The sequence below is a fragment of the Podarcis gaigeae genome (assembly GCF_964106915.1).
Source record: "Podarcis gaigeae genome assembly, chromosome: 6".
NCBI lineage: Eukaryota > Metazoa > Chordata > Lepidosauria > Squamata > Lacertidae > Podarcis > Podarcis gaigeae.
In genome coordinates, this window is record NC_139682.1 from 34,229,013 (window position 1) to 34,254,345 (window position 25,333).

Genomic DNA, 25,333 nt, shown 5'->3' on the forward strand with positions numbered 1-25,333 from the left:
AGTAAAATCTCTCACTACCTCCATTTCTTCCCCTTCTATTTGCCAGGAGGTGATGGGACCAGTGGCCATGATCTTCGTTTTTTTGATGTTGAGCTTCAGACCATATTTTGCGCTCTCCTCTTTCACCCTCATTAAAAGGTTCTTTAATTCCTCCTCACTTTCTGCCATCAAGGTTGTGTCATCTGCATATCTGAGGTTGTTGATATTTCTTCCGGCAATCTTAATTCCGGCTAGGGATTCATCCAGCCCAGCCTTTCGCATGATGAATTCTGCATATAAGTTAAATAAGCAGGGAGACAAAATACAGCCTTGTCGTACTCCTTTCCCAATTTTGAACCAATCAGTTGTTCCATATCCAGTTCTAACTGTAGCTTCTTGTCCCACATAGAGATTTCTCAGGAGACAGATGAGGTGATCTGGCACTCCCATTTCTTTAAGAACTTGCCATAGTTTGCCGTGGTCGACACAGTCAAAGGCTTTTGCATAGTCAATGAAGCAGAAGTAGATGTCTTTCTGGAACTCTCTAGCTTTCTCCATAATCCAGCGCATGTTTGCAATTTGGTCTCTGGTTCCTCTGCCTCTTCTAAATCCAGCTTGCACTTCTGGGAGTTCTCGGTCCACATACTGCTTGAGCCTTCCTTGTAGAATTTTAAGCGTAAGCTTGCTAGCGTGTGAAATGAGTGCAATTGTGCGGTAGTTGGAGCATTCTTTGGCACTGCCCTTCTTTGGGATTGGGATGTAGACTGATCTTCTCCAATCTTCTGGCCACTGCTGAGTTTTCCAAACTTGCTGGCATATTGAGTGTAGCACCTTAACAGCATCATCTTTTAAAATTTTAAATAGTTCAGCTGGAATACCATCACTTCCACTGGCCTTGTTATTTGCAGTGCTTTCTAAGGCCCATTTGACTTCACTCTCCAGGATGTCTGGCTCAAGGTCAGCAACCACACTACCTGGGGTGTATGGGACATCCATATCTTTCTGGTATAATTCCTCTGTGTATTCTTGCCACCTCTTCTTGATGTCTTCTGCTTCTGTTAGGTCCTTTCCACTTTTGTCCTTTATTATGGAAATCTTTGTACGAAATGTTCCTTTCATATCTCCAATTTTCTTGAACAGATCTCTGGTTCTTCCCATTCTATTGCTTTCCTCTATTCCTTTGCATTGCTCGTTTAAGAAGGTCTTCTTGTCTCTCCTTGCTATTCTTTGGAAATCTGCATTCAATTTCCTGTATCTTTCACTATCTCCCTCGCATTTTGCTTGCCTTCTCTCCCCCGCTATTTGTAAGGCCTCATTGGACAGCCACTTTGCTTTCTTGTATTTCCTTTTCATTGGGATGGTTTTCGTTGCTGCCTCCTGTATAATGTTACGAGCCTCCATCCATAGTTCTTCAGGCACTCTGTACACCAAATCTAAATCCTTAAACCTGTTCCTCACTTCCACTGTGTATTCATAAGGGATTTGGCTTAGATTGTATCTTACCAGCCCAGTGGTTTTTCCTACTTTCTTCAGTTTAAGCTTGAATTTTGCTATAAGAAGCTGATGATCTGAGCCACAGTCAGCTCCAGGTCTTGTTTTTGCTGACTGTATAGAGCTTCTCCATCTTTGGCTGCAGAGAATATAATCAATCTTATTTCGATGCTGCCCATCTGGTGATGTCCATGTGTAGAGTCGTCTCTTGTGTTGTTGGAAAAGCGTGTTTGTGATGACCAGCTTGTTCTCTTGACAGAACTCTATTAGCCTTTGCCCTGCTTCGTTTTGATCTCCAAGGCCAAACTTGCCAGTTGTTCCTTTTATCTCTTGACTCCCTACTTTAGCATTCCAATCCCCTATAATGAGAAGAACATCCTTCTTTGGTGTCATTTCTATAAGGTTTTGTAAGTCTTCATAGAATTGGTCAATTTCAGTTTCTTCAGCACAAGTAGTTGGTGCATAAACTTGGATTACTGTGATGTTAAAAGGTCTGCTTTGGATTCGTATCGAGATCATTCTATCATTTTTGAGATTGCATCCCAGTACAGCTTTCGCCACTCTTTTGTTGACTATGAGGGCCACTCCATTTCTTTTACGGGTTTCTTGCCCACAGTAGTAGATATGATGGTCATCCGAACTGAATTCACCCATTCCCGTCCATTTTAGTTCACTGATGCCCAGGATGTCAATATTTATTCTTGCCATCTCATTTTTGACCACCTCCAACTTACCCAGGTTCATGGTTCTTACATTCCAGGTTCCTATGCAATATTTTTCTTTACAGCATTGGACTTTCCTTTCGCTTCCAGGCATATCCGCAACTGAGCATCCTTTCGGCTTTGGCCCAGCCGCTTCATCAGCTCTGGATCTACTTGTACTTGCCCTCCGCTCTTCCCCAGTAGCATGTTGGACGCCTTCTGACCTGAGGGGCTCATCTTCCAGCGTCATATCTTTTATATGCCTGTTGTCTTTGTCCATGGAGTTTTCTTGGCAGGGATACTGGAGTGGCTTGCCGGTTCCTCCTCCAGGTGGATCACGTTTGGTCAAAACTCTCCACTATGACCTGTTCATCTTGGGTGCCCTGCTCGGCATAGTTCATAGCTTCTCTGAGTTCTTCAAGCCCCTTCGCCACGGCAAGGCAGTGATCCATGAAGGGGGCAGGTGTGTTACCCTGGTATAAATTATCAGAAAGGAGCAAGCAGAATCTACGTATGTTTACTTCTCCCTAAATACTGGAGCTGGCTGGTGGCTTTCAATGCTTGCCATGCAGAGGAAATTCAATCCCTTAGTTATCTGATATGACCACATGCAAGTGTGACTTGGACAAGGGCTGTTGCTTCAAGAAAGAGTAGTAAGAGCTAGTCTGGGATGTGTGGACTATTTGTGCGAGTGTACAAACAGAAACAGCATTTCCCATACTTCTGCTAGAGGTCACAATTTGTTTTTATGAATTAAAATCACAGGCAGAGCACTCGTGGCAATATCTGAATTAAAATGAAGCTGTGCCACCAAGAGTGAGACCTTAATTTGAACCCTGATTGTAGAGTTGGAAGTGACTGTGAGCATCATCTAGTCCACCCCCTGCAATGCAGGAATTACTATTGCACTGGGGAAATGTCTGTGCAGTGCCCATCTCCCATTCCTTTGCTTCCCACTTTCTTTTTCCTAGTGTAAAGTATAAAGCCTTTCCCTAGATGTACCTGAGCTGACGTTGTCCTCAGCTGCCACTTTGTTTCAGCACAGGACCCGGGTGGTGCTGTGGTCTAAAACCACTGAGCTTCTTGGGCTTGCCGATTAGAAAGTCGGCGGTTTGAATCCCCACAACAGGGTGAGCTCCCATTGCTCTGTCCTAGTTCCTGCCAACCTAGCAGTTCGAAAGCACACTAGTTCAAGTAGATAAATAGGTACCATTGTGGCAGGGAAGGTAAACAGCATTTCCATGCACTCTGGTTTCCACCACGGTGTCCCGTTGCGCCAGAAGTGGTTTAGTCATGCTGGCCACATGACTCAGAAAGCTGTCTGCAGACAAATGCCGGCTCCGTTGGCCTGAAGTGAGATGAGTGCCGCAACCCCATAGTCACCTTTGACTGCACTTTACCATCCAGGGGTCCTTTACCTTTTACCTTATCTTGTTTCAGAATGTTATATACACATTGGTCTCAGCAGCACCCTAGTTCTGTGCATCAACAGCAGCTTCAGCCTGAATGTCTAATGTAAAAAAGCCTGTCACATCTTGGTGTCATACGTGAAAAGAGCAGAAGCCTAAACTGCTTGGGTTAAGAATCTTGGTCTTGAAACTATTGGATTTGTGCATATACATGGATGCCAGGATAAGTTAGGCAGTGAAACCTCCCAGCCAAGGAGGCAAATGTACTTTTAATAAAGGCCTGCCAATGGGACACAGCCATCATGGAGCACAAGGGTCTATCTGTTCTGCGCATATCCTCACATTCTCTGTTCACCCTTTTCCTTGTGACCCCAAGGAAGCTTAGCTAGTTAATTTGATATTCTGGATAAAAGAAGGCGCAAGAACTCAAAAGAGAATTAACAAGACTGTAGAGCCTGAAGGTCATTCTTGGTTTCAGATGCAAATTTAATGCCGTTGACATTCAGTGCAGAAAGATTAGAAGCAAATGCACTCTTTATAGATAGCCATAGAGGGCAGATAGTTTGCGCATTCAAAAGAGTGAGTGGCTGTAAGGTTTGGTTGTATTGATGGGGGATAAGTAATTTGGAGCGCCTGGTCAGAAGACATTGGTGACTGGAAATTGTCATGGTTGTACATCAGAAGCAAAGCAGCGTTTTAGGAAGGCCACTCAAATACTTGGCCCTGTTTCGGTAGTCATAATATTCATTTCTTGTGCTATCCTTGCTTTAAAGTTTGATTTTATATCCCACCATCCTAGCCCTTAGGATGACTAATACTAATTGAAGTTAGTTATAAAATACAATAACATTAAATAATGTAACATCATAAAACGGGTAGGTTCGGCAGGGGGTAAATGAAACAAATGTACCCCTGTTCACCACAGAAACCTGAGCATCCATTTTCAGGAAGGATTGGAGCCATATAAGGCCATACAATTACATTTCAAAAAAGCACTAAACATATTTGGTATGTATTGGTGGATTCAATATTTCTTAGTTTTGCCATGCAATCTTGCTCTAAGGGAGCAGAGTACCCACTGCTAGCCTGGATGGATACAGATTTTGAAGAGGCAAAAAACTGCTTGAAAGAATGCTGCAGAAAAGTTCCAGTGTTGAACATATCCCAAAGGATTGTGGTGCAAAGTCAGTACTTATTTATTCAGTACAAATAGTTGTGCTAATCTGGTCTCCATTCATGAGTCAGTGATAGGGGCCACCTGTGACCAACTCAAAAGCACCCAGTCCTGGCCATGATCCTGGCAACATTCTCTCATTTGTGGTGGGTGGAGCAGTGCTCCCAAATTTACTGTCCATACATCTCGGGACAAACAGAGTTAACCCCCAAGCCTGTAGCTTCACCTGTTAACAACTGAGACTTTGCCTGGCTGCAGCTTTAAATAGTCTGCTGCGTATTCCTTCACTCCTTTTAGATGAGGAGAGTTGGGTTACAAGAGCAGAGATAAATAGTAAAATGAGTGTTGGGTGGTTGTGCTGTTTCGTTCTTCCACTCGTCCACGCCACACTTGGTTTCTCAGGACTCTCCTGAGGTAGTAGGGAAAATGCCGAAGGTGAAAGTTCCAGGTAGGTCTGAATTCCCACATAGCCTTAGGCAAGTTGGGAGAAAGCCTTCTTTTATGATGAGGCCGGTGCCAGTAGCCAGACTCTCAAGAATAGATTCACAAAGTAGGCTCTGATTGCCTATTTAAGTTGTGCAGGGCACAGGAGGTGGAAGGAGTGAGAGCTTGAGCCATTAGCTTTTCCAATATGAGTAGTTTGAATAGACGGTCAGGCAAGTGGCTTTTAGGCCACAGAACTGAAATTGGATGAGACCAGTCGATTCAGTAGAACCCAGTTTTGCTGTGTTAAAAAATTATCAGAGGTTGGATAAACTTATACAGGAGCACCCCCTAGACATTGGTGTTTGCCAGATAAAAGAGAATTTGAAGGGTTTTCAGTAACCTTTAATGGCTTATCATTAGCAGCAAGGTAATTAAGACATGCACCAGGCTAGTAGCCAAAAGGGGGCTGGATTTAGCTTCTCTTTGTCGGCTCGTAAAAGACCTGAATAAACCTTCCTCAGAACATGTTGCCTTCCAACTCTGTGGTTCTGTGCTGTTACTAGCAGAAAAGCAACATGGTCCAAGGAATCTAGAACAAAACTGATTAGATTTATTGCATTTTTTGAAGCAGCAGCAGCAACTATCCACATATTAAATCTAAGCCTTTGATAAGCTTAAAAATTACATAAATAATCCTTCCAACCTGCTCTTATTTTGTTATGCTCCTAAAGGAACATTTCTTACAGCAAACAAAATGGGTTTTAAAATGTTTTGTCACTTTTCTCTTTGTCCAATATTTCAAGTTGTTATCAAAGGGTTCAGTTCTCTCTCCCCCCCCCCCACCATATTAGAGTACAAAGATGCTTCCCTTTTAAATAAGAATACTGTAATAAATATCCGCAGCTCATAATCAAATATTCCTACAATGTCCATGCCACATGAACAGGTAGCATCAGGTCTGTTGATTTCATTTGACAGAACGCAAATGGTGCAATAGTTTCTCTTTGAGTATGACAGTTATATTTAACAAACAGACCTTGGTTCCAGTTTGTACTTTTGCATGTTTTTTAAAAAGGTGAAGTATAGGAAGTTTTGCTGCTGTATCCTTTTACTTCCTTTGAGCAAGCGAGCTGAGAAGATGAATCCTACTGGTAGACATGCTAATAAATTGTCAGGGGAGAATGAAGAGCATGGATGGACCTGTGCTTTATAATGGTAGAAATGCTGAATAATGCCCATAGGTGCCTACTAAGAAGACCTGGACCACATTTTTGTGTTGCACTTTCAACTGATTTATCATACTAACTTTTAAAAAAGTCTGCACCCCCTTCGGATACAGTAGTATCTTCCATGCTTGGAAACACCCCAGCTTAGGGCTCGAACACACTTCTGCTTGACCCGTGATTTGTAGGCATGGATCTGAGCGGTTTTCCTCTTGCCTCGCTCCAGCCCCAGGGAAAACACACTCTTTAGTGCTAAATTGGAGCAAATGTCAATCTGGAGAAAACCTGAATTGCTGTTTGCTCTGATTGAGCGCTAATGAGTGGTTTTCCCTGGGGGAAAGCAGTGGAACAAAATCTAGTCTAGGCTGATTTTCTCCTTACCAAAAAACTGTTCTAAGAAGTACTACATACTAGGTTTTAGGTTTTAGAATATTTGTGTGTGGAAACTACTGGACTAAAGGATTATCTTTTCATATTATTACTTTGGCATATATGGAAGGTGGTAATCAGAGCCATGCCCCAGACCACCATATGTTCACAGTTCAGAGTTACCATTTGCAAAGAGAGTATTACATTTGTAGGCAAATGTTCCAAATCCTGCATACAAGAAGCTATATACCTTCAGATGTACAAGCACAGAGTCTGTGAAAACAGTATTTTTTAAATACATGGAGTCATTGAGTTCAGGCCCTCACAAGCCCCTTCCATATGCTCACTTGTATCCAAATAAATGCATGGAAAGGATATTGGTGGTGCCAATCCCAGGTTCTGAGGTAGAATTTAAAAGACTGCATCCGTGATATCAGGATGTCTGGGCAAGTTGTCCCAAATTGCTTAACTGTTCTTCTTTCCCGTTGTAGAGCTGTTCAACTACTATGGTATGTAGAGTATATATTTCTGCAAACATTTGCTCATTAAAAATGTTCATTTCTGTATATAAATGTGGACAAGGTTAAAAAAAACTTTAGGTGCTACATCCTGTGATCTGATTACATTTATTTTATTTTACTCTCAAACAGCAGAGGAGAAACGTGAGTATAACTCGGCCTTCCTTGTGCCGCCTGCTGCTTTGTTAAGCAGTTGATCATATCTAAAAGACAAATGATCACAGCAACTCAGCAACTGTCCGTTTCTCAGCAGTCATTGCCAGGAGCTATTGATGCATCTGGGGTGAGGAAGAAAGCTTGTATGGGGCTTGGAGGAAGGAAGGGTGTCGTAACGGGACCTGCATGGGGTGTGCTGTCCTCATGAGTCTGGATGATTCAGCCCTTCATCAAACCTGCCTTTCCAAGGAGCTCAGATACCTTCCTTTGAGTTGCAATACTAGGAAGGAAAGCTGGAGCCCAGTTCTCTCCACCAAGTCTTTTACCTGGGCACCAACTAAAGGCAGGACCGTGGGTGGTGTTGTGGGTAAAATCACAGAGCCTAGGACTTGCCGATCAGAAGGTTGGCGGTTTGAATCCCTGCGATGGGGTGAGCCCCCATTGCTCGGTCCCTGCTCCTGCCCACCTAGCAGTTCGAAAGCCCATCAAAGTGCAAGTAGATAAATAGGTACCACTCTGGTGGGAAGGTAAACGGCGTTTCCGTGTGCTGCTCTGGTTCTCCAGAAGCGGCTTAGTCATGCTGGCCACATGACCCAGAAGCTGTACACCCTTGGCCAATAAAGCGAGATGAGCACCGCAACCCCAGAGTCGGCCACGACTGGACCTAATGGTCAGGGGTCCCTTTACCTTTACAACTAAACACACCTAAGCTGGACCCTCAAAAGCACCCCGCTTGCTGGGAAAAGAGGAACACAAGTGGATGGTCGAAGTTACTTGGTAGTGGACCCGCTTTGACTCTTGGGTTATATAGTTGGACTCTAAGGTTCTCTGCTCATTAAGCTCCTGGTATATGACTGCATTTCAACCTAAAAACTGGGCATTGGCACAGATTGCCCTGCTGAGAAATGGCTGTCTTTCTGGGCTGCCTGGCTACCGCTGGGTGCACAGCTGAGCATGAGCCACATTGCCCAGCAACCCCTGTGCGCAAGGGCATTTGCTGGGAACAATGTTGCTTCCCTGTTCTTGTGGAATTGAGATGTGGATCACTGGCTGCTTTGACAACACAAGAGGTCTCTAGGCAGGACTTAGGAGCTCAGAATAGGACGATGACCCCTTATGTCCAACCTTCTAGTCTGGTGTGAGTGTGGACTTCATTCCCCGCTCAATCCCCATGCACATTGTCTGTCTGGAAAGTGGCATTGCATGAACTTGCCATTTGCATGGCCTCTGGCATTCCCTTCTCATTGTCATGATACCCTATGCCCTTCCTGCTTATTCTACTTGCATATCTCCTGCTGAACCAGATTACTTTCCTGCTTCCTCAATGTCCACCATTAAAGCAGCGCTTGCACACACATGCCCTTCTGATAGCCTACGTGTGTGGATGTAAGAGATTGAGATATTAAATTCTTATAGAAAAGCATTTTCTCGGCAGCAAAATAGTCACCAATCACCAAAACATTTTACTATATGAATTTAATGTATCCAATAAACTAATCCCATTAGTGCAAGGATTTCCATTTGGGCAATGGAACTTTCCCTCCTCCTCCTCCCCACCCCCATTTCTTCCCCAAATCTGCTCCAAAGAGTTGGAGAAAACTTCAGAACAGATTTAGGGGACGCTCAAAGAAAGCAAGAGAGGGGAGGTTCTGTTGCACAGTCCAAAGTCCTTGTGCTAAGAGAACCACTTCGCTGGGTACCACCCAATATCTCTGTTTTGTTAGTCATTGTAATAAATATATGCTTTTAATAATTAATTGCATCCTTTCAAGATCCAGAGCAATACACACACACACACACCCCTGCAGCCTTTTGTATGATACAGTCGTACCTTGGTTGTTGAACTTAATCTGTTCCGGGAGTCCGTTCGAGGCACAGCTTCCGATTGGCTGCAGGAGCTTCCTGCACTCAATTGGAAGCCGCGTCAGATGTTCAGCTTCCGAAAAACATTCACAAACCGGAACACTCACTTTTGGGTTTTCAGCATTCAGGAGCCAAAACGTCTGAATACCAAGGCGTTCGAGAACCAAGGTATGACTGTACTAAGACTGCAGTTCTGGGCACACTTACTCAGGCAATGGTGACGTTTACTTGTGAGTAAACATGCATAGAATTGGACGATAAAATTGTAAGTCATAGCCAATGCTCAGCAGAAGTGGCTGTCCTGTGAAACACCTTAACCTGAAAGGTCTCACACCAACCATACTCAGAAGGACCTGTACAGATCTGTATAACACATCCTTTCATGGGACTGTACATGCATACACCATCACTGCTGGCTACAACAAGAAACATCATGCAGTCGTCTCAGGCTGTTTGAAAGATCAGAGCCTGCCTTTTGGAGCTCTGACCCCACAGTTATTTGTGAGCACTCCTTATTGTGCACCTTGAGATTTCTAAGCAGAAACATATGTGACTGTTGCCCTTTCCTGTACACATTGCTCTGTGGCAGAAGGGTGATATCCAGGCTCTGATTTCCACAAAAACGGGCTAAGACTACAATGAGGAAGCCCAAAACAGGTAAGACACTTCTTTTCTAAGTCACCTGGTTTCACATTAGCTTGGAATTTAGTTTAGATCCAGTTCACAGTCCAAAGCAGGTTGCACCCACTATGATGATGCCATCTACACTTACTGGCTGAGAAAGCCAAACCTATCAGTCCCAATTCAGCTTCATTCTTATTCTCATTGCCATGACATCATACTCAGTGTAGAGAGGCACAAACATTTCCAGACTATGGAGAAACGCAGACTCCAGCCATCCAGAATCTAGAGCCATGAGTGGATACCAAGAGAAGCTTGTCAGTCTTCACCTCCATGAAGCATTTATGTACCCCAGCACATCCATGGTTCATCACTGGTGTTTCACCTTTCCTCACTGAAGCCCTGGAAGAGAATGCAGGCATGAGGTGGCCTCTGAGTGCACACAGGGCTGGTGTGCTGAGTGACGTAATTGATCCATCCTCCCGCAATGACCAAGAGCTGGCCTAGTGACCTTCTGCTTTCTCCTGACAGAAACGGATGATGCCATGCGCTCCTTCGCAGAGAAGGTCTTTGCCTCAGAGGTGAAGGATGAAGGGGGCCGGCACGAAATCTCTCCCTTTGATGTGGAGGATGTCTGCCCCATATCACATCATGAAATGCAACAGCATATGATCAAGGAGGAGGAGAGTTCAAGTGACACTGGGAAAAAGTGAGAGTTCTGTGTATGTGTGCATGCGCTGGTGGGATAATTGGAAATTTGGGCTGAGGGAGGAGCCATGAAAGATTGGATGGGTAACCTAGTAAGGTGTGGCTCAGATATATCCTGTGCCAGATGTGTGCTGATCACAGTACTCTGAAGCATCATAATGCAGGCGCCAGATACACTTGCACTAACACTAAGGAAAGGCGGCATGAATGTGAAAAGAGCTGGTTCCTGAACCTTGGAAGACTTGCGTTTATGGGGAACTACAGAGTGGCTAATTCCAGTTGGAGCAGCCACCAGCACAGAGTGCACCGTCTGTACTAGCGCCCCTTAATCATCAGAGCAGACCAAGTGATTAAGTATTTTGAAGATTAGCTTAAAACGAAACCATTTGCTCACGTAGATTTTCAAAACTGATGTGGATATACAACATTCCCCAAGCCACTTAGCTGGAATTGTTGGAAGAGTAGCATTTGCCCTATGTTTCTAGGCATTGAACAGTTTTGAGCAGATATATTCTCAACCACATTGCCTTCCTATGGAAGAATGGAGTATTTCCATGTGTTAATATGGATGGCAGATAGGTAGCTTTTCACTACAAGCAAGTGTGAAAGCCATGGTTTTATTTGTCCTTTTCATTTCCATAAGTGTGCCCCTTGTCAATACTACCTGAGCAGTGGCACTTTGCTCCTATTCCTCAGTGACTTACTCTGACCCCATAATTTGTATGCTCTGCTTCCTCGTGGAAATGTCTTTAGATTACAAGTTTGCTGAAGAAGCTAGTCAATTCAGAGAAGGTCCAAAACCACACCAGAAAGATGCTAGTTCTGAATCTATTTATAGAATGTATAGTTCAGCTTCATCACAAGTGATCCTTGGGCAGATCACAACAACAACAAAAGACAAAAAAAATGTAATTAAAACATACCACTAACACTTCCTCTCTCCTTTTTCAAAAACCAATTCAAAGGCTTTTTGAATTGGAGAAAGAGAAAGATCTTCAGTTGGTGCCACAAAATAGGCATGGTAGGTGCCAGCCAGTCTTCAGGGTGCCATTACTGTCAAGGCCTTCCACAATACAGTATATAAAGACATTTGTATATTCCTTTGCTACCCCCTTCCAGGATCATGAAATATCAGCCAAACTTTCAATGTAGCCAGAGCTATGGGAAGTGTATGGTGAATTGACCATGCAATACAGAAGACTGCTGCCAAAGCATAGACAAAACTATATGAAATGAGTTTCCATTTGTGTCGCTTTCCTTTTCTTCATCCCTCCTAGGAAGAAGAGGCGCTTGCGGCTGAAGACCATTGCACTGCTTGTTCCTACTGCAGGAAAGTCTTCGACCAAACTGTCCACCTTAGATGAGGTCATCTCCAGCAGTGCTTCGTATCAAGCCGTTCCCAAATTCCAGCGTGTTCAGATCACGGGCGACTATGCTGCAGGGGTCAGTAGCTGGAGGTGCCAAACCATCTCCTATCATGGATGAGCCTATTCTGCTGCCCCTTCTTCCATTTTGTTAGATGTGGTACTCCCAATATTGACTTTTCAGTTGCAACACTGGGGGGGGGGGGAGGTAACCCTTCTGCTTTTCAGGGCTTCCCCAATACATTTTCTCCCCCATTCCATGTATAAAACCTGAGGTTGACTCTAGTGCAGCGGTTTTCAACCAGATTCTTTCACCACACCTGAGCACAGCAGACTAGTTTCGTAGGGGGCCCAAGGCAGTCTATGTGGCTCATATAGCACTATCTGCTCTCTGCCCCTCAGCATCTACTTCATGAGGCAAATGCCTCATTCTCCTTAATGGTAGAACCAACCTTCCTTCAATCATAATAATAATACTAGTAATACTAATACTACTACTACTACTACTACTACTACTAATATATTAAAAAGTCTGTTCAGGGCTGGTATACACCATACAGTCATATCTCGGGTTAAATATGCTTCAGGTTGAACGTTTTCAGGTTACTCTCCGCAGCGACCCGGAAGTAACAGAATGTGTTACTTCTGGGTTTCACTGCTCGTGCATGTGCAGACGCTCAAAATGATGTCACGCGCATGCGCAGAAGCGGCGAATTGCGACCTGTGCACACACAGATGCGCAGACACGGGTTGCATTTGCTTCAGGATGCGAACGGGGCTCCGGAATGGATCCCGTTCGCATCCAGAGGTACCACTGTATATTTTAAGCAGCCCTCACCTGTAGTAAGTTAAGGGTGCTGGGTTTTGTAGCTCAGTGGTAAACCACAGTTCCCAGGTTTCTTTGGGGGGGTGCTTTGAATGTATAGTGTGTGCTAACTGCATATGGGATCGACAGGGGAAGTAAAATAAAGTGTGTTCAGAGAATTTTTAAAAATAGCCCTCTAAAACAAAAATGTCATGAAGTGGATATAATCAAGCATTGTGCTTACAGAGTACTTGGAAAATGTGGTCCACTCCCCTCCTCCAGCACTGCCTTGAGAAATAATATCTGTTGGCTTTATGCAGTAGATGGGGAACAAAGGTGCATTTATTGGGCACAAACCCCGATCACGTAGAAAAGGCTTGCTGCTCTTTCCAGATCTCCACCCCCCACCCCCCACCCCATTTCAAGTTGCAAGAGACACAGCCCCAAAATGGAATGGGAGGAGGCCGAGTTCAGTGGCACTCCTACAGCTAACCTTAGCTGTGTCCTTAGACTAGCTGCGTCTGTGTTTTGAGTGGCCTAACTTGAACCTGTTGAGAAATAAATCAAATATGGGGAGATTTGCTGGGTCAAGGGATATTGATGAAATTGAAGTGGGAACATCCTGGTGCTCAAAATAGCTCCAACAGCTGGATCCTGCCATGTCCCTGATCGCCTTTCATTGCCAGCCTTGGTGGGTTATTGGAAGACATGGCTGCTGCTGGAATATACTCTGTACTCTCTCCTTCACTCGAGCAACCATACCGGGCTCTATCCCACAGGCGGCTCCAGGTTTCAGCAAGGTTCTTGCTGTGGCCTGCCTCCTGGTTGGGCTTCCTTTGCAGCATTGTAAAACAATCTTCCTTCCTTCCTTCCTTCCTTCCTTCCTTCCTTCCTTCCTTCCTTCTTGTAAGGAGCAGAAATGTTCCTGTGAGTGACAATCTCCCAATGTCGGCCATTTTGTTTTCCTTACCATAGCCCAGGAGTTGTGATGGCCCAGAGCATTGTGGGGGAAATAAAATGGCAGATGCCAGCTAAATGGCAGCCACCAGAGCTCAACGAGGACAGGCCCTGCCAGGGGCATGGGAGCTGCAATAGCTGCCATGTGCTGACGCTGGGCCTGCTTCATTCTCATTGCTATTGTTATCCCCACCACCACCTCCAACCAGGCATGCTGGGAGAGCACTCTTTATAAGGATCTCACAGTGCAAGAGTAGGGAACTTTAGGCTCATGGACCAAATGTGTCCCCCATGCCTCTCCATCTGGTCATTGGGATACTCTACAGGCCACTCCCTCCCCCTACCAGCCACACTATCTCTCCTCAGGCTACAGCCTTTGCCAGTCTTGCTTCAGATTTTCCATGAGCATTTTGGCTTTTGCATGATTTGAACTCTGAGAATCCCCTTTCCTTGCCTGCTGTATTATTTGTATCATTTATTATTCCTATGACAGACCCTCCAAGTGTCCCTATTTTCCAGGGACAGTCCCAGATTTACAGAAGCCATCCTAGTTTCTGATTTGATCCTACAATGTCCTGCTTTTCCTTAGGCTGCCCCTATTTTCACTGGAGAAATGTCAGAGGGTTTGGAATAGGGCACCCTATTTTCATCAGAGAAATGTTGGTGAGTATGGTAGGGTGTCCCTATTTTCCTCAGAGAAATGTCAGAGGGTATGGAATAGGACACCCCCATTTTCATTGGAGAAATGTTGAAGGGGAAGTCTCTATTTTCATCAGAGAAATGTTGGAAGGTATGGAATAGGCCTAAAGTGCCCTTTTGTGGCTTTCAGCACACCTGAGTTTTTTCCCCTTTTGTTTTGTAGTTTCTGTCTTTTTTTATCAGTGCCAGAAGTTTTAACAAATATTTCCACAGGTGACAGTGGAGGATTTTGAAGTGGTCTGCAGAGGCCTGTACCGTGCCCTGTGTATCCGGGAGAAGTACATGCACAAATCTTTCCAACGTTTCCCCAAGACTCCCTCCCAGTTCTTGCGCACTATTGAAAATGAGGTGTGGAAGTCAAATGACGACCTGCTTCCAGGTAAGTAGCCAGGCAGGCTGTGCAGGCTGTACTGGGTGACTGGGCTTGTGGGTGTGTCCCAGAGCAAGACAGCAGGTGTCGATGGAGGGCACTGTGGAGAATTGCATTAGCTGCTTTAATCTTTTTTTAAAAACAACAACAGCAACACCACACTGCTGTCTGTGCAGAGCTGGTGTGCTGAGCATGCAGAACACTTACGAACATAGGGAGCTGCCTTAGACTGTTGGTCCATCTGGTTCAGTATTGTTTACACTGACTGCCAGCAGCAATCCAGGGTTTCAGACAGGCATCTCCTCCAGCCCTGCCTGGAGATGGCCAGGGGTTGAACCTGGGATCCACTGCCTTCCATTCAGATGCTCTACCACTGGGCTATGGGCCTTCCTTACTTAGAAGTAAGAGCACAGTGAGAGCAGCCTTCTGCTGGAGCCATTGAGAGCCAGGCCTTTGCAAAGACTTGAGGAGAGGAGCTTCCCAGATGGAGTTGTAGAGGTTTGGCATCTCTCCTCTACCTTGGCTCACATTCCTATCTCAGCAAGTATTTTTTTCGATTTACTATGAATACTGTCAAGGTAGTCAGAGAATCTGAATGACATGTAGCCTTGGCCTTAGGGCTGTATGTCTTGTGCTGGACCTCTTTCCAGTGTGCAATATCATGCCATATTTTGGCTTAGCTTTGGTGACTCACCCAGTCTACTATTTTCAATCTCAGCCCCGTTTTCCCATGTTACAAAGAACATCCTGGCCTAAGTGGAGTTCTCATGCTTCTATCACACAGGCTTGTTCACAACAGGTAGGAATATGGGAAATTCCCTTTTGCCACATCATCTAGCCTGCTCTTGTCTACTGTGGCAGAGGCTTTCCAAAAGACATCTTAGCTCGGGTTCCTTCATACCATCCTCCATCTGATCCTTTTTTTTAACTGGAGATGGCTAGAATTGAGCAAGAAACCTATTGCATGAAAAACATGTACAAAGGGGTATTTTTCTTAGTCTGCACCTGAATCAGACTTTAATTCTCTGGTCTACACTTCCATTATATCAGATCCATCTACATACAACATGAAAAGGGGCCTGTGAATCAAACGAGGATATGATGTAAAGCAGGGATAGCCGACAGGTACCCTTGGGATGCTGTTGGACTTCAACTCCCATCAGCCCTAGCTAGCATGGCCAGTGGTCAGAGGTAGTGGGAGCTGTAGTCCAGCAATAAATGAAAGGCGCTGTGTTGGCTAGCCCTGGTGTGAGGTATGAAAAGCCTAGGCACCCGTTATCTTAGGGCTAGAGCCCTGACCGTGCTGCTTCTCCTTCTGCCTTTCTGGATTGCCACAGCAGTAGGCTGCACCTTTGAGGAGGAGGCAGGACTTTCACATTTCTGGGAATGCTTTTCACTTCACACTCAAAACAAAAGATATGTGCAATTACTAAAACACACCTAAGCTAGTTATTAGTCACCCAGAATAAATTGGATTTTAGGATTGTGCTACAAGAGGCGGCATCTTGTTAACGGATACTCATGCAGTCGGGAGCCAAAATTAGCTAAAACAAAGACAGAAATTGTAGCAAAAACATCTGCATGCAGTGGATGGATAGTGGTGGTGTTCTCTCATGGGGATTTCAGTCAGTCTCAGTCCTGGCAGTCATGTGGTTTCCTTAGCGGTGGAGAATTTAATTCTTGTAGATTGATAGCTGTAAGAGAAGCATGCTAAAAAATCCCAAGCCTTTTCCTTTGTCCTTCCCTTGTTCAACGTTAGCGCACTTTCCTCTTGATTTTAGTGTTCTCTCCCCCTGTGAAGAAAGACGAAGATCCTTTCCAGTCTGGCAACTTGCCCGAGAATCTGGGCTACCATGTGGAAATGAAAGAAGGTGTGGTATACATCTATGCTGACAAAGCTGCTGCTGCCAGGGGTGAGCCCAAGGACCTGCCCTACCCTAACCTGAATGTCTTCATTGATGACATGAACTTCCTCCTGGCTCTTATAGCTCAAGGACCTGTGTAAGTGTCTTAGAGGTATGGCCCCATCGCACATAAGTAGGGCCAGCCCAAGAGATTTTTGAAGCCTCAGGCAGAAAATACAAAGGGCGCCCAGCCTGCAATGAAAAATGTAACAGTGAGCTAACTACCCATGTGCTTCCTTTTATTGAAGCCCAGGGTTTGCTGCCTAAGGTGGCTGCTGCTGTCCTGGGTTTGCCCTCAATAGCAAAAGGGCAAAAGTCGAGCCACCCCAAGTCAGCGCACATATATCCCTGTGGCAATGACTTCTGCTGTCTCGGGTCACTTGCTCTGGAATGTGACCTTTATCAAGCTGTCGTGTGACAGCAGCAGGGTTACTTCTGGCTGGCAAATGTTGGTTGCGTTGGCAAGCTGGTGAACCCGGGCTTATTCTGCGAGTGGCTTATTTGAGACGATGCTCTTTCCTTTGACTGTTGCAGCAAAACCTACACACACCGACGCCTTCGGTTCCTATCCTCCAAGTTCAGTGTGCATGAGATGCTGAATGAGATGGAAGAGCTGAAGGAGCTGAAGAACAACCCCCATCGGGACTTCTATAATTGCCGTAAGGTGAGGGATCTGTCCAAGGTGTTGCCTCCTCAAGCAGGAGTGGCTGATCTTTGTCACCCTCTGGGGCTGCAGAGCAAAGTGGGCCAAAGTGTAGGTGTGGGTGTGGGTGTGGCCAATATTTTTTAAAGGGCAAATTTTGCGGTATCATAAAAATTACAGCAAAGGATATTTATTTGATTATGTGAACTGCCCTGAGACCTCCAGGTATAGGGCGGTATATAAATTCTAATAATAATAATAATAATAATAATAATAATCAAAAATGGTCAGTATCTTTTTTAGTTTAAAAATTTTTTTAAAAAATGTTTATTCGTAATGGATGGATTTGGGGGTTTGGGGGATTAACAAAACCTTTTGTACCCAGTGCTGCCAGAGGAGAAGTAGTCAGTAAACATATTTTTAAATATTATTATTTTAATTTACAAGATTTTGGGGGGCCTTGGATGGCCACAAAAACCCCACACATATGTGGCACCGTAATATTACCATAATATCACATTCTGGCCTCCGCCTGAAAAATCAGTGGGAGTGCATTAAGAGCTACAAAAAAGTCTGGTATCACAGTGGAAGGCCAATAGGGGCAGTAAATAAAATAAAATAAAATACAGCATTTAACTATTATTTTTTTAAGGCAAATGGGAAAGGGTTGTGGGGGATGAATGAGACCTGCAAGTTGTGGGTTAGGTACCCTGGCCTTAAGGTATAATGATGTACCTCATCAATGCCTCCTCCAATATCATTGCTGTGGTGGGTTCTGTGGGAGGGGGGCATCTGCAGTCACCATCACCTCCTCGGCTGACTTTTCTCTTCTCTTAACAGATCGACACACACATCCATGCTGCAGCTTGCATGAACCAGAAGCACTTGCTGCGATTCATTAAGAAGTCTTACCGGGAAAATTCTGAAAGGGTTGTGTACAAATCCAAGGACAAGACCTTGACGCTCAAGCAGCTTTTTGAGCAGCTGAACCTTCACCCTTATGACCTGACTGTGGACTCCCTTGACGTCCACGCAGTGAGTCCTGCTTTTCCTTTCCAGTACAGGAGATCTCCCACCCTTCCCCATGGTCTCTGTCATATGACTGGCTGTGGCTAATTACTCCCCCCCCAGCTGTTGCTGCCCCGCCATCTCTACCTCCTACAAGTATTCTTTGCTCTGTGCATCTAGCCAATGACTTCTCCTCCTCCTCCATGTCACAGGGCCGGCAGACCTTCCAGCGCTTTGACAAGTTCAACGCCAAGTATAACCCGGTGGGTGCCAGTGAGCTGCGTGATCTCTACCTCAAGTCTGAAAATGCCATCAATGGTGAATACTTTGCCACCATCATCAAGGTTAGAGACTATGGTATGCAAGGGTTTGTGTCTGTGCGGCTGGTAGACTGAGGATAAGGCCAGTTCCTGGAAACAGATCAGGTAATCCCTTTCCCTTTTTATTTCGCAGGAGGTTGGCTCTGACCTGGAGGATGCCAAGTACCAGTACGCAGAGCCACGGCTCTCCATCTATGGGCGTTCACCGGAAGAGTGGCCAAAATTAGCCAGCTGGTTCAACGCACACCGTGTTTATTCACCCAATATGAAGTGGATGATCCAAGTGCCCAGAATCTAGTAAGTACTGGTGGGGGCAACGTTTGATCAGGTCAGAATTGCCAAATTCCATGTATAGATCTGATTAACCCAGATTCCTCCTATTTCACTAATTATGGGCCCCTCCATGCAGCCTGCCCCCTCAGTACTTCACCTCTCTCACATAACTCCTGGCCTGAAAGTGAAGGTTTCTCTTCCTTTCCATGCCTGTTTCCTAGTGTGTTGCCTATGGTCTTGGGCAGGTGCAGTGGAGCGGGAGCATATGGGATCCTTCAAGGGGACTAGACTCAGGGGAAGCCATCTGCAAGGATTCTGGTTCAAGTCTGCAGACTTATGACCACTAGTCTCAGGTTCAGTAGCAGGAGCCTGGCTCAGTTCCTTACGTGGTAGTATCATAGCCCTGAGTTTGGCTGGCTCTTCTTCCTCTGACTCTGATTGAGTTCAAGGCCAAGGCCATGACACTATCTGGATTTTCTTTGGTTTCCTTTGGGTTCTATGGGGCAAAGCAAAATGAGCAGGAAGCTGGGACACAGCTGGGACAAAGTATGTGCTTCAGGACTGAGTTCACTTGCTTCATCTCAGTTGCTTCTGCCATTTGCAGCCCGCTTACATTTTCCTTTCTCTCAAACATCCCATGTAAGTGATATGGAAATGAGCAGAAGTGTTTCTGTCTCCTCTCAGTGATGTGTTCAGGTCAAAGAACTTTTTGCCACACTTTGGGAAGATGCTGGAGAACATTTTTGTGCCAGTATTTCAGGCGACAATCAACCCACAGGACAACAAGGAGCTGAGTGTGTTTCTGCGCCATGTGAGTACTATTGCCCAGAGGCACCCTGGGCCTAATCCTAGTGCAGTGACAGTAGGGTGACAGAGAGAGTGGCCAATACAGCACCATAAACCTGAGGGTGTATCTAAGTCAGCATATTGTCAACCAGATCTGGCCAAGGGTCCACCTCACTGAAGGTGACGCCTGGTAGATACTACATAAGAAATGACAACACCTACCTGTAACCATTATTGGATTCCAGTCTTCCAGCTTCAACAAGGTAACACCTTGGACAGAGGTGGCCACTCTGTCCCCCTGCAGCAGAGGGTGACTGTTGGGTAATGGGAATTAGAGGCTATCGGCTTCATGTTATTTGGTGAAGGTGGACTTGCTTTTGGAGTTGGTCCCTTCCTCAGAACCAATTGTACGATTTGCAGATTACTGGTTTTGACAGTGTGGATGATGAGTCCAAGCACAGTGGACACATGTTCAGCACCAAGAGCCCCAAGCCGGAGGAGTGGTCCCATGAGAAGAACCCCTCCTATACATACTATGTGTACTACATGTATGCCAACATCATGGTCCTCAATCATCTCCGACGGTGAGTCCCAGCCTGGGCAGAAGGATTATTGCCAGGTGAAAGGATTCAATTACAAATAATCTGCACCAACATTTAGTACAGTGTTTCTCAAACTTGTGTCCCCAGCTGTTGTTGGACTACAGCTCCCTTCATCCTTAACTACTGGTCCTGCTAATCAGGGATGATGGGTATTATAGTACAACAACAAGTTTGAGGAAACACTGCTTTAGCAGGAGTAACACTCCTAGTTCTGCTGGTTCTGATAAGACCACCCACTAACCCTGACTAAAGCATATTGCATTTCAAGAGCTTGACGGCATCAATCCTTCGCCTTCATTGATCCAAAGTCCTAAGAGGCACAGTTCCAGGTTCTGCTAGACTTAAATGCTTGGATTCTAACCTGCCTTCTGTAAATGAAACAGAATTCCCATCTGCAAAAAAGAGGTTTGCCGCCTCTTCTCTCCCTCTGCAGCCTCCTGCATTCCCCCAAAATCTGCTCCTGGGGATTGGGGGGCCCTTAGGAATGGTGCAGTAGGGAGCTCAGGATGAAAGGGGGAGTTGGTGAAAGCCACTCCTCCTTTATGTGAACTGAGGACTAAGTAAGGATCCAATCTAGTGTTGGCATAAGTAATGACTTCATATAATAAGACCAGGACTGCTGAAATAATCTCTCAATTATTTATATATATTTTCCTTTGCTAGTTTGAGAATGGGTTTTATACACCATAGTAATATTGCCTAAGCCTTCTATTAAAAGAGCTAATGAGACTCTGGGACCTAGCTAAATATTATCTGCAGACAACTGCAATGAAACAAGACAGGTGTTTTTATAAAGAAGAGAAAAATGTTTTAAGAAAGATCCATTTAATACAGAGAAGCAGTGAAGGATCACTTAATCCTTTCTGTTCTTGCTGCTTCTCTCAATCAAACTGCACCCCCAATTTATCCCCCAACCCTGCATGAGTTTCAAACATGTATTAACTTTGTGGGCAGAAAAGCAACTGGATTTGTGTAGCTGTGGAGCAGAGAAGTTACAGTACACTCATCTGCATGTTAACATGGATTTTTATCATTCACCAATGCAAAGCACAAAAGTGAAGCCCCTGCTGCTTGCTAATCATAGCATTACATCTTTGGTCCCTTCAAGTAGGAAGCTGTCTGGGGCCATCTGATGGTTGCTTCCTAAATAATGCTAGATGTGTCCAGTGATCTGGGTTTTGCATAAAGGCTGCCTTGCCACCCTCAGGGAACGCGGAATGAACACTTTTCTGTTTCGTCCTCACTGTGGAGAAGCTGGTGCTATCACCCACCTACTGGCTGCCTTCATGACTTCAGATAATATCTCCCATGGCCTGAACCTCAAGAAGGTGAGTTGCAAGATGTGCTGAGCTGTGGAGATCCCCAGGTGTCCTTTCATGCTCATGTTACACCAGCGGAGTTATCACTGATCCATCCAGCTCATTCTTGGAGCATCCCTTTTCAAGGGAGCCTTGTGACCTGGCAGAACTTGATGGGATTCCTCCACGAGCTGCTGATGTCTCCTAAGTGTTAAGATCCTGCCAAGGATGTTTGGTGGGCCCATAACTGGGAAAGCCAGGATTTTGTACTTGGCATGTGGTGCTGAGAAGTAACTAAGGAACAGTGCGAGCAATTGTGCACTGCATCTAGAGCACAGAGACAAAATGACTCCCATTTAGAAAGAACCAGGAAGCCATTCTCATGTTTGTCGGGAGGGAATAGAGGTCCTGCTGCCTGCCTCGACTTGATCTATCCTTGCCATGTCTCTTTGCAGAGTCCTGTGCTGCAGTATCTGTACTACCTGGCCCAGATCCCCATTGCCATGTCCCCACTCAGCAACAACAGCCTCTTCCTAGAATATGCCAAGAACCCACTTCTTGATTTCCACCAGAAGGGCTTAATGGTGTCTCTATCCACTGATGACCCTATGCAGTTCCACTACACCAAGGTAGGCTTTCCTAGGATTTCTGTTTGCTCTCAGAAGTGTGAGGGCAGCTAGCGTTCAGGGGGATACACTGCAGCTTCTGCAATGACCTTTGCAATGGCTACACTTTGTATTTCTCTTTTTATTCCCCAGGAGCCTCTCATGGAAGAATATGCCATTGCTGCCCAGGTCTTCAAGCTCAGCACCTGTGACATGTGTGAGATTGCACGCTACAGTGTTCTGCAATCTGGCTTGTCTCATGAGGTATGGTGTTCAATGGAAATCTCAAAGGGGTATAGAGTGCTCCCGGATATGGGTGATTTAGCAGCACCAAATCACTGCTGTTCTGCTTTCAGCTCCAAGTGGAATAACAATGCTGGTTCTAGACTTCTAACAATCTGTAGCCAAATGATCAGTACCACTTTCCTCAGCTGCCATTTTGGGAAGGGAGGTTCATTTGGAAATTTTTGGGGGTGGGGTGGGAATAGTGCTAAATACTGCCTACTCACTGCATCTATTATTATGGTTCCTCACTGCAATGGTCTCCCCACTGCAATCTAGGGGGTGGGGGAAAGGGGAAAAAAAGAAAGACCATGCTATTTGGAAAAGGAAGCGTTGAAGTAATATAGCCAACTCCTAGAGATGGAAATGGCTAGTTCAAATTCTGTAAAATATCTAGGCCATCTACACCTGGGAAGACTGTGGAGATTTTTCACTGAATTTTCTGACTCTGGGGAGAGGAAAAAAGTGAAGCAGTGGAACATGACAGATTGATGTTTTATCTTACAGATGCTTTGTCAAAACTGAGTGAACTAAGTGTGGCTATTCCACAGTATGTACCCTGTGTCTGTGTGGAAGTAGATCACTGCCTCAGGGCTTAGTGGCTGGGAATATAACAAGGGTTGAACAAACAAAAGAGGGTACAAGAAAGCAATGGAAGCAATAGGGTTTTCTTTTTATGGAAAAGGTGATGGGAATGGGAGTCTGAGTGAGGGGGTGGCTCTCATTTACTGTATCATTTCCACAGGAAAAGCTCCATATTCTGGGAAAGAATTACCAAGAAGAGGGGCCTCAGGGCAATGACATCCGCAAGACCAACGTGGCTCAGATCCGCATGGCCTACCGCTATGAGACATGGTGCTATGAGCTCGATCTTATAGCCGAAGGGCTGAAAAGTACTGAATAGAACCATATAGCAGGCTTGAGTAATGAAATCAGCAGTGCCATTCAACGCCAGGCAACTGTAGAGGTTGGAGAGTGAGGGATTATTGGCTCCAACACTGTTGTTTCAGATTACATACAGTCTAAAAGAAATTATGTGCAGTGTGTTTAGTAAACTCTTTGCGCTCCTTCATTCTGTGAGCAAGGTGCAGTTTGCCCTGCATCCTGGGTATCTCTTGCCATGAATACCACAAAGATATTTACCGTATTTTTCCTTCTATAACACGCAGATTTTTTCTTCTAAAAAGGAAGGGGAAATGTCTGTGCGTGTTATAGAGCGAATGTGTGGTCCCTGGAGCCGAAAAATCATGCAAAAATCAAATCGAGGCGCTGCACGCTGCACGGAGAAGCGAAACCTGAAAAGAGGAAGCGGCTGCTTTCCTGCATTCTGCCTCAGGGTCTTACTGCCCACCCTCCTCTGTTTCGTTGCTGTGTTTGCTGAAACGGAACAAAGAGCAGGGAAAGCCCCTCCCCTCCAGGCAAGCTCCGGTGCTGCTGGGGGAGAGGGAGAGAGAGGGGGGAAGGGAGAGAGAGAGAGGGGGAGGGAGGGAGGGAGGGAGAGAGAGAGAGAGAGATGGCTGGCTTGGGTGGGGGGAAACTTTGCCTTTCTTTCCTCCCTCCCGTTAAATCCCTCTCCTGCATTCTTAGCCAGCTGCTTCTCTGCACACCCTTCTAATGTCCCTTCTTTGTTTTTCCTTCGCTCCCCACGTAAAATGTGGTTACAAAGCATGGATCCTCAGGATCTTTGCATTGGGTCACCCCAAATTCACCATCAGATCACACAGCATGTCCATGGCTACAGCCTGCACCAAAAAAATCACGCACCCACTGTTGCCTGGGGCTGCAATGGTGCAAAAATGTGGTTAAAAAGCATGGATCCACAGGGATTCTCAGGATCCTTGCATTGGGTCACCCCAAATTCACCATCAGATCACATAGCATGTCCATGGCTACAGCCTGCACCAAAAAAATCACACACCCACTGTTGCCTGGGGCTGCAATGGTGCAAAAATGTGGTTACAAAGCATGGATCCACAGGGATTCTCAGGATCTTTGCATTGGGTCACCCCAAATTCACCATCGGATCACATAGCATGTCCATGGCTACAGCCTGCCCCCCCAAAATCACGCACCCACTGTTGCCTGGGGCTGCAATGGTGCAAAAATGTGGTTAAAAAGCATGGATCCACAGGGATTCTCAGGATTTTGGCATTGGGTCACCCCAAATTCACCATCAGATTACATAGCATGTCCATGGCTACAGCCTGCCCCCCCAAAATCACGCACCCACTGTTGCCTGGGGCTGCAATGGTGCAAAAATGTGGTTAAAAAGCATGGATCCACAGGAATTCTCAGGATTTTGGCATTGGGTCACCCCAAATTCACCATCAGATCACATAGCATGTCCATGGCTACAGCCTGCCCCCCCAAAATCACGCACCCACTGTTGACTGGGGCTGCAATGGTGCAAAAATGTGGTTAAAAAGCATGGATCCACAGGAATTCTCAGGATTTTGGCATTGGGTCACCCCAAATTCACCATCAGATCACATAGCATGTCCATGGCTACAGCCTGCCCCCCCCCCAAATCACATACCCACTGTTGCCTGGGGCTGCAATGGTGCAAAAACGTGGTTACAAACCATGGATCCACATGGATCCTCAGGATCTTTGCATTGGGTCAGCCCAAATTCACCATCAGAGCACATAGCATGTCCATGGCTACAGCCTGCCCCCCCAAAATCATGCACCCACTGTTGCCTGGGGCTGCAATGGTGCAAAAACGTGGTTACAAACCATGGGTGCACAGGGATTCTCAGGATTTTTGCATTGGGTCAGC

General features: G+C 45.5%; 1 protein-coding gene across 9 annotated transcripts; it reads left to right on the plus strand.

Annotated features, from left to right (window-relative positions):
- The first annotated feature begins 5,048 nt into the window (after positions 1-5,048).
- On the plus strand, positions 5,049-23,586 carry AMPD1 (adenosine monophosphate deaminase 1). Of its 9 annotated transcripts, XM_083746029.1 has the most exons (16): positions 5,115-5,202; positions 7,423-7,434; positions 10,462-10,639; positions 11,916-12,081; positions 14,677-14,842; positions 16,615-16,834; positions 17,272-17,401; positions 18,221-18,415; positions 18,601-18,732; positions 18,842-19,005; positions 19,666-19,792; positions 20,188-20,351; positions 21,577-21,697; positions 22,123-22,296; positions 22,426-22,536; positions 23,300-23,586. In XM_083746029.1, exons 1-16 carry the CDS (start codon positions 5,181-5,183, stop codon positions 23,456-23,458), a joined length of 2,241 nt encoding a protein of 746 aa, XP_083602155.1. In that variant the 5' UTR covers positions 5,115-5,180; the 3' UTR covers positions 23,459-23,586. The 9 variants fall into 9 exon arrangements, with proteins under 9 accessions (XP_083602158.1, XP_083602156.1, XP_083602155.1 ...); XM_083746032.1 differs by lacking the exon at positions 7,423-7,434 and having other exon boundaries at positions 5,049-5,206; XM_083746030.1 differs by lacking the exon at positions 7,423-7,434 and having other exon boundaries at positions 5,049-5,202.
- Positions 23,587-25,333: the final 1,747 nt, after the last annotated feature.